The following is a 10120-nucleotide window of genomic DNA, read 5'->3' as shown; positions in this document are numbered from 1 at the left end:
CTTATAATAAACTAAAACATAAGCACGCATTGCACAACCACGTGATTATACACAACCATGTCATTTTGGAGGTATTCTTCTTCTCAAGTCGCAAGTATCCAATTCGGAATACCATTTCGTACATTTTACAAATGGCATTGTCTATAGAGTGCGCATGAGCAAGAACAAAAAATTAAACAAGATTTTCAGATTTTACCAAAACAATCAATTTGGAATCATTAGTAATCTTCAAAGCTTCCTTTCATCAAATCAAATAGATATTCACAAGTACATAAAATACAAACAGCAATCTTGTTAAATATATGTGCATAATAACAAATTGAGAGACAATAGCAATATAAACATTCATCTTATGCAGCTTTCTGATTTTTATCGCCCTATAATTTACATTTGTGGGTCAATATCTGGTAGTTGTCTTCTTGTTATGCTAATAGTATATACGCGTGATTGGTAAGACCTCTATGAATTTGTTAGTGTAGGATTATATTGTTTGATATTATATGGTAAAAAATACATTAAGAGGTACCCCAAAGTAAGAATTGGCAAGTTTTTGGATCCAATTGCGTTTTTCCTACTAAATTAACAAACAAAAAAAGCAATTAAAGAGTTAAAAAATTATTAACCGAATGGGAATGATTTTTAAAACAAAATAAATAAAAAAAGTGAAATAATATGAAAATGAAAATGCGTATTATTTAATATGCATTGTAAATAAGGGAATTACGTCTTACCTTATTTAGATGTTTTTCTCTGGGTTTGCAAAAACAAACGAAAATTCTCTAATCGTGGCGACCAACTTGGCTGTAATCCAAGAGGCACTTCAAAATTTAATCATCTAACCGAACTTATCACATCAGTTTAAAAATATATTATGCGAAATTAAAAGTTTTAAAGAAAATAAATTTCTAAATGAACTTCTTGAAATCTCGGTATACTAGGTTTCACTGTTGTTGATTGGTATATGTTTTGTATGCAAGACAAATATCCGAGTAAATGTTTTTTATTTTATTTTATTAAAAATAATTTAATAAATTTGTAATAATTTGTTTTTTTAATAATTAAAAAAACAACGTACCAAGTAATAATTACTGACTTGGAGAGATTTCAAAAATCCGCCAAAGGGATATTATCTCTAGAATATTACCCTGAATACTTATTGTCGTTGAAATCACTTTTGTTTCAATTTTACATTAAAATTACCTTTGAAGTTTCCTACAAATTATAATGAAATATTTCCCCTTTTTTCACTTAATAAATTATTTCGCTAAGATTTTAAACATTATTCAAAAATGAAACTTTAGAAAGCATTTATTTTTTATGTTAATTATTCGTTAACTGGTTACCAGACCAAATATCTTGAACTAAAATTGTCGCCAATTAAGCCAAAAGTATAAGGAACGAACATGGTATAACTTTACTTAATTAACTATCCTGAACCTGTTAGTAGCACTTTCTAGACACTTCCAAAAGACTAGAGTCGAAAAATTAACTGACTGATTCAGTGTTGAGGTATTTTAAAGTCGCCGAACTTCGTCCAGAACCTAACGCATAATTATCTATTTTATTGTGGATTAAACTTGAGTATATTATTGTTCAATATAATTAATCAATTAAAACTCTTAAATACAACAAAATATAACTTCTTAGCTAATATGCAAAAATTTCGATTGTAAGTAATTTTGTAGCAATAAAAATGCCTTACTTGTAAGACAAGTCATAGCATTTTTGGTGTTAAAGTGCCAAGTGTAGCAATCAGGTTTTTAAAAGCTAGTTATTTCTCGAAATATGAGGTATAATTTTGCGTTTGTTTCAAATTTAAAGTAGCTTTAACCGATGCTTTATACCGTAATGATATTTTATATTTTCACTATCATGTTCGTAAATAAAAATCCCATTCAGTTTTAAACAATGAACAAAGTATAAAGAATATACTGTATATAAAATTCCTTTGCTTTCAGATGTGTTTAGTTTTTAATATTTAAAAAAATTTCGATCAAAGTAACACCTGTTTAGTGCTTCTTAAGACTATTCACTTATTTTAATAGAAATTTATTTAACACAATGAAGATGGTAGACTATCGTAATACATTGCACAGGAATCTACGAATGAAATGACGCTGCAAATCAACAAATAAAAAATATTTGAGACATTTAAAAATAATTTAAAAAATTCCGCTGCGAAAAACATAAGAAAAATTTTATATGAATGATGAACTTTCTATTTTTTCTATTCACTTTATTCTCAGAAATATTAACGTATCCTCGTTTCATTAACTTTCGTTGAATTTTCTTTGTTAGGTCTAGTCTTAAAAATGTCTCGATATCAGTTCCCTAGACAACCTGTAAAGCAGAAGACCTGTAAAATATATTTTCTGTGGTCTTGATTTCATAAGTTTTGTTTACGATAACTTACCATGAAAGCAAAGAAAGAGAAAAAAATAATTATCACATTTTGGTAAATTGTTACTATGGTAATATTTTGACAGTATCCTTATTTTTATCATGTATTTTTAGCACGATACATCCACTATGAAAAGATTGGATGTAAACAATTTACTCATTAAAAAAATGACTCTAAGAAGTGTTGTCAATGACAAAATTTTTAAATTACCAAAATTTATAAAAAATGCCCTTTTATAGGGTAGAGACTATTTTAAAAGACCAAAAATACTCGTTTTTATTTTTTGTTTGTTTAGTAGCACTGGTTGACAGTAGTTAAGATAATCTTAAATTAAGAAAAAGAATACATTTCTACTATTCTGAGATTCCATTGAATAAAGATAAATCGACGATGTTATTTTGACGGAGGAAATTTTGTTAGCTTTTTTCAGTAAGTCTGGAAATCCAGTTTTGTCTGGAAATCTAGTTAAATTTATGCCGAATATGTTTGTTTTAGGATCACAGGCAAAGGCTTTTTTGAAAATGGAAAAAAGGAAAATGTTATTAACGTTAGCACTAAAACTCAAGACGCATTATTTAGTGAAGAAGAGTTTGAACAATCCATAGAAGAGACTGAGCAAACTAAAGAAGAATCTGAAGTAGAAACGGATACTCCAGAAAAAAAGTTTCTGAAAAGGTACAGAGACAGAGGAAATCAAACTGACAGTTCTTTTCAAAACAAATATAAACATCTGATTAAATCTAAAGATAAGAAAAAGAAAGTGGATATTATTTTTCAGCGGGAGCGTAACAAGTTAAACAAGTCCAATAACAAAAAGAATGAAGACACGCAAAGGTTTTGTCATGATGAACGTAAAATAATAGTTTCGGCTGCAAATATTCCAAAAATAGTTTCACTATCATGTTTTAACTCCAGTCTAGGATATCATCCTGCAAAATTGGAAGAAAGAGCCTATCGAATTTCTCGATGGATCAAAGGTACCGTTTCTGAGTCCACTTTGGGTTCGTCTACATGGAATCCACATTGTGGCATAGACATGCATGCCAAATCACACGTAGATACAAATGAGCGTGACATTCATTGGATAAAAGACACTGATGCAAAGCCTAATGTCGATGCAAATAAGCGGGCACCTTTCCTGACCACTGATGCTACGTCTAATAATGATGCAAATAAACGGATTCCTCATTGGATCGAAGACACTGATACCAAGCTTAAGACCAATGTGTACGAACAAACGTCTCATCATAACAAATACACTGATACCACGTACGCCAACGATGCAAATAAGCGTATAGTTCACTGGATAGAAGAAACTAATTCTAAGTTTAAGAATGATGGAATTAACCAGATCTCTAACTGGGTTAAGGATGTTGATCCTAAGTTTAATTCTGATTTGAACAAGCAGAATTCATCTGCAAGAAGCGGCCGTTCAGAATCCCTAATAGCTAGGTTAGATGACGCTATACATTTTTTAACCATTCTCAAATCATCCACCGCTCACGATGATATGAATCAATTGGAGGGAATATTTGTGATGAAAAATCCTGAGAATGACAACAATTGCTGCAAGGTTCATGACAAAGACATGGAAAAAAGAATAGACGATAGCAGTGATGAAGCAGTAAATGTTCGTTATTTGGAAAAGATTTGCAAGACGCCTAAACCAAATGACCTTGCCTCCCCCAAAAGCGTTAAAATAAGGAAAAAAGTAAAAACCTATTTGAAAGGCTTGCATGAGTATCGCCATATTGATGATAACGTATTTCATAAAAACTCTCGATTAATGGATGATTTAGTTCAATACTGGAAAGATCGGGAAAATAGCAGTGGTAATAGTCATCATAAAACAAGTATTGATGGCTCTTAACTATCTACAAGTGTCTAAAATTCACATCTTTTACCGTTCATAATTTACAAACATCATAGTAATATACTTACAAAAAAAAAAAAAAAAAGAAAAAAAAACCTGAACCAAATAAAAAATATTATTAAGTACCTTCGCTGCTTATTTTTACGATAGTTTTTTTTTCACCTGAAATATTTCACACATAAATTTTTATCGGAAAAATCTTTTAATCTTTCTAAAATTTAAATCATACACCAATATGTTGTAAGTTAGGATATTCAATTTTTGCTGGAGAGTTATACGAATATCAGGTTTTAATCAGTAGTAATGGTAGAATCAATTGAGCTTGTAGTATTTATTTTTACAACATTTAAAAACCTGTTGACAAAACTTGCATAGAGTTTTCGTGGTTTGTGTTTTTTTAATACATTTATCATCGTAATTTTTTTACTTAAATTATTTTTTTAAATTATTTAAAAAATGTATTTGCTTAAGTAAATATTATGTATTTTAAATTGCTTCTAAAAAATTATAATACATTGTATATTTAGCNAAAATATATCACAACTATAATAATATGTATAATTAACTATGTTTTAGTTGAATTTATGAACTGTTACAATTGGCCCCGTAAGTGGGGACAATTGTAACAAGTGCACGACTGTAAAACATTGCTAATAACTAATATAATAACATTTAAAATAAGGTATTCATTTTTTTTTCAAGTAGTGGATAGTCTACTTTACTCGTCTGTCAATTAATACTAATAATATATTGGATTTTTTGTTAGTTAAAAATAGTTAAGTAAAAAATGTTACAATTGACCCCACTCTCCCCTAGTAATGGTAGAATCAATTGAGCTTGTAGTATTTATTATTACAACATTTAAAAAGCTGATGACAAAACTTGCATAGAGTTTTCGTGGTTTGTGATTTTTTAATACATTTATTACATTTATTACATTCATTACATTTAATACATTTTAATACATCATCGTAATTTTTTTACTTAAATTATTTTTTTAAATTATTTAAAAAATGTATTTGCTTAAGTAAATATTATATATTTTAAATTGCTTCTAAAAAATTATTTAGCACAATATGTTCACAATGAAATCAGAATATTATATTATTAAGGAAATCATAGGTTTTTAATTTGCTAAGGACCACAATTTTCACAATTACAATAGAAGGAAGCAAAATTCAAAATGGAACGTTAGAATCAAATGCGTATATTCGACCAATTACTTTTACTATTTAAATCACGACTGATTAGTTTTTTCTTTTTTTTTAAAGAAAAAGAAATCGCCAACAGTATTAAGTAATAAAGTTTGAGATTTCATTTTTGGAAAATAAATTAACTAAAGGAATGAAACACAATAAACAAATAAAAAAATAAAGTAATAAATAAATAAGTAAGTATATAAAAAAAACTGACATATTTAGGTAAGAATTGGTTTCCGACCACAATTTCCATTTAAAATATGAGAGTTTATATTATTGTTATTTTTCTTCCAATAANTAAAGTAATAAATAAATAAGTAAGTATATAAAAAAAACTGACATATTTAGGTAAGAATTGGTTTCCGACCACAATTTCCATTTAAAATATGTTATATTATTGTTATTTAGTTTAGAAATATAGTTTATATTATTGTTATTTTTCTTCCAATAAATAACATATTTTTTCAATTGGCAAAAATTGCGTATTTTCTCAGTTTCTTGAAATGAGTTACAAATTTGAAAAGAAAGAAGGAAAGAAATACAATTAGTTTTTCAAATATCAAAAAATGGTGTACTTCAAAATTATGCATCCATAATTTTATTTAAAATAACACTAAAACTGCCATGGACAACTCATATTTTTGACAAAAGTAAAACTTTAATGTCTCATAAAAGATCTTCATTCATTTTTAATGCAATTAACAAACGGTTAAAGCACACAATAATTCAAAATAATGAATGAATACTGACATTTTCTCTATATTTTGCCTTTTTTTAACTCGAACTTTATTAATTAGAAAAATAGAATTATTATAAATTATTTTTACTCATTTTATATCAAAGGTTTGTATCATTAAGAATCAATAGATGGCAGCACAAAAACATTCTTCATTAATATCTTTTTGAAACGCGAAGTATTTTTCGTTCTTTATTTCATAATTAGCAAATATAAATAATTTATTAAAAAGTATAAAAATAATGTAATTTTTATTTTTTCAAACAATATAAAACTTTCTCCAAACTTTGAAACATTTAAATTATTCGCTTGCGTAAGAATTTTTTCCTCTTCTGAAATATATTTTACGCAATCAGTTAAATCATTACTGTGAACTCTTGGATACATATAATGAGGACAAAAAAAAGTGAATATTAAAAATAACAGAAAAAACATAAATTTGCACTTAAACAGAGTGTTTTTGTCAAATTTCTTTCTGTGAAATATGCTTCAGAAAATGATCGAAAGATGTCACTAGTAAGCATAACTTCTTTGTACGACCTCTTCGATAAAAAGGTCTCACATAAAAGAATCGATACTATTATGTTTGAAACTGACGCATACTACCAAGAGAGCTACTGACAGCTAAATTGACATCATAAGGTATATCTTCTTCAATGGGTGTGGTTGCAACAAAATGTTAGAAAGAAAAAAGAAAAGATATCGAAAAAGCAAGATGTACAATTAAAATTTAGAAATTTAATTTTTTTACTTTTTTGAAAAATTCATCAAGCAATTTATCCAGTAACTTGATTCATGAGAAAAATTTTCCAGCGAAAAAGCTTAATACTTCTCGGATACTTGAAAAGCGGATACTTGAGAATGAAAACTTTTTAGCAAAATGAAGAGATTAGAAAATTTTTTTTTAACCGAATGAAAAGATTTTTTTTAACCGAAAAAGAATTTTTTTTTAACCAAATGAAAGAAAGATTTTTTTTAAAGCAATTGAAGAGATTCGAGTAAGATAATGTTTTAGCAAAATAGTTTATGAGGAAATTCTAGAATGATTTTTTTTTTAGTTTAACAAGAATTTCTAGAATGAATTTTTTTTTTTACGAAATAGCTTATGAAGTGGTTTGAGAAAGAAAACTTTTAGTGAAATAGTTTATAACGAGCCTTTCCTATTAAGGGCGCAACCTATATTCATTGGACTAATTTTCGCGAATGAATTAGAGAAAACGAAGTTTAAAAATTATTCTAACATTGAATCAACGCAATAAAGCAGTAAATCCAAAAAAAATTATTACGTTAAAGAAAACAAAATGCTAATTTAAAATATTGCGGTGCTAGAGTTTTTTTCTCGTCGCATTCAAATAAATAAGCAGCCATGCTAGTCACTTTCAAATTAAAAGGGAGACTGCCATGACTAGATTAGTCAAAAACTTACACTTAGACAAGGAAAATAAAAATTAATTAATTAGATTTAAATAGCTTAAAATATCTAAAGTACAAAATTTAAATGGTTCTGATGATAAGAATATGATAATAAGAAGGATAAAAACTAGATGTTTATAAAATATAGCTTGTGGTTGCAGTGACTTTGCTTACTGGATAGATATTAGTTGCTTGTAAAAACCATTACAGAAAGTAAAAAAATTACTCATTTGTAGAAAAAAGTCTACAAAAGGTTAAAATTTTGGAACATTATGCGAGTATCATGAACATGAATTCGAAATTCAAGAAAGGCTGCTATTATTAAAGGAGATAAAAAAAGTTTGAGTGTTTGTATTTTCCCATTTTTAAAATTTTTTATTCGATAGCAGAAGTTTGGTCAATTAAAACTAAATTTCAGATTAAATCATTTGCAATAATTAGTTTAAAATGTTGCAAATTCCGAGAGTAATGAGTCCAAGGTTAAGAATGATGATTGTTAAGAATCGGAAACATTTCGAAGAAAAGATATGTTTATTCAGATCAAACTTATTTTGTCTGATTTCGCGATTTATTTAATAGTTAGAACTTATATTTGTTAACATATTTGAGGCTAACCTTTCGTACCATAAAGAGAAAATCTAAACATTAGAACTTAAGTTACACTGGAAAAGACATTCTGTTACTCGCTGTTTATCCCCATGTAGAAATATTCCCTTTAAAATTAAATATTTTTTAATTAAATCGAAAAAAATAAATTTTTTTAATTAAATACATTTATATATATTTTTTTCTAATTTATTGATGTATAATAGTAAATGATAAACTGATTTATGCATTGATAAAATTAAGTTTAATATCACATTTTTTGGTGAATTTTTTCGTTTACGAACACAATTCAAGATATAATTTTCAATGATCTGACCCCTCGCTGTATATCTCCGAATAATTAGTTCAAGAGATTGAGTCACGAAATCAAACATTGTATAGCTATTCGAATAGTAGTATTACTAACTATAAAAGGTCTATAACAGTAATGTAGCTAACTATAACAGAAGTCCTATTTCAACTTAAACAGTCAATTAAACATTTCAACGTATTTGAATGATTTGGAGTATATTCAGCTATTTAAAATTTACATGTGGGAAATTTGAGTTTACAAATTATGATAATAAAATTTAAATCAAATTCTATGTCTAACTAGGATTGATTTATGATGCAGAAAATATTTTGACGCATATATTTTACTTCTGCTGTTGTCCTGTCTGACGCGTTGTTCAGCAAGAAAAGCTTCCCATTACTTTTAAACTAGTTTTTAGATTTACTTCACTTTTTAACTTGTTTTGGTGATTTAAGTTTTATGAATCTTTTTCAACTTAGAAACAATTTTTTAAAAAAATACTTACGTCAGCAATAAATTGACTGATTATTAAAAATCAATATTTGCTATCTATAAGCAATTAATAGCCATTCTCTACAATACATTAGTAGACAGTAAAAATGGTTTTTCATAATAAGGAAAAACTTTCAGCTAGTGGATTTAATAGTCTTCAAATTCAGATTCTTCATGTTCCTTATTTAGGCAACTCTTATTTGTTTCTTTTACATAAAGAATATTGGATCTTGTCCTTCAATTATTTGAATGAAACTGGTTTATTAATTTACATTCAAACTATTAGAAAAATGAAGACACTGTATAATGACGCATAATACTTAATTTAGAACACTTAAAAAATTCTTTTCATTTTCAAACATTTTAATTGTTAATTTTTATTTACAACATTCTGTTTTTAACTAGATATTGTCTTGAAATTTACTTCATGAAAAAGTCAACACATTTCGAAATTAAATTCTGACTTCGAAATAAAAAACATTTATTAGATCTAAGAAAACTGGTCCATCATGGGGACACCAGTCCAAATTAATCAATTCCCTTTTAGGGAACTGAAAAGCCCCAAAATTGAAAAAATAATAATTATGACACCATTTATAACCATAGAAGATTTTTTTTATTCTCACATAAAACACAAATAATATAATTTCATAACCATTTTAGAAATAAATTACATTCACATTTCTAACAGTAATAAATGTCTGATAAAACTAATCTGTACAACGTATAAATATAGGTAACTAAATGTATTCAACACATATATTTATGAGTACAATCTCTTTTGTACATAAGAATTCTTAGTTTACAAGATAAACAATTATTTGAGCACTAAAATGTATGTATACATAGTTCTTTTTATTTCATAATTTATATATTCACCTTTCATTCACTCCATTTCGAAGTGGTTCATTATACAAATGTGCAATAAATAAGAAGCAAAATTTTTACACTTCTTCGTGAAATAAAGTTAAATTTAAGTTGTTTTCTTTATATCAGTGTAGCTTAAATATTTCCCCAATATTACTTCGTTTCCATAAATCAAAGAAAGTTTAATTTTAAGAAACTTGAATTTGAAAAAGAAAGACGTTTAATTAGGCAGAATAGAATA

General features: G+C 26.9%; 1 protein-coding gene across 1 annotated transcript; it reads left to right on the top strand.

The window, feature by feature from the left end:
- The first annotated feature begins 244 nt into the window (after positions 1-244).
- On the top strand, positions 245-4339 carry LOC107442116 (uncharacterized). The gene is made up of 2 exons (XM_016055586.3): positions 245-450; positions 2897-4339. The coding sequence occupies exons 1-2, from the start codon at positions 353-355 to the stop codon at positions 4269-4271; spliced, it is 1473 nt and encodes a 490-aa protein (XP_015911072.2). The 5' UTR covers positions 245-352; the 3' UTR covers positions 4272-4339.
- The last annotated feature ends 5781 nt before the right edge of the window (positions 4340-10120 follow it).

This window comes from Parasteatoda tepidariorum, chromosome 5, assembly GCF_043381705.1.
Source record: "Parasteatoda tepidariorum isolate YZ-2023 chromosome 5, CAS_Ptep_4.0, whole genome shotgun sequence".
NCBI classification, from domain to species: Eukaryota; Metazoa; Arthropoda; class Arachnida; order Araneae; family Theridiidae; genus Parasteatoda; species Parasteatoda tepidariorum.
This window is presented reverse-complemented; position numbering and strand designations above follow the sequence as displayed.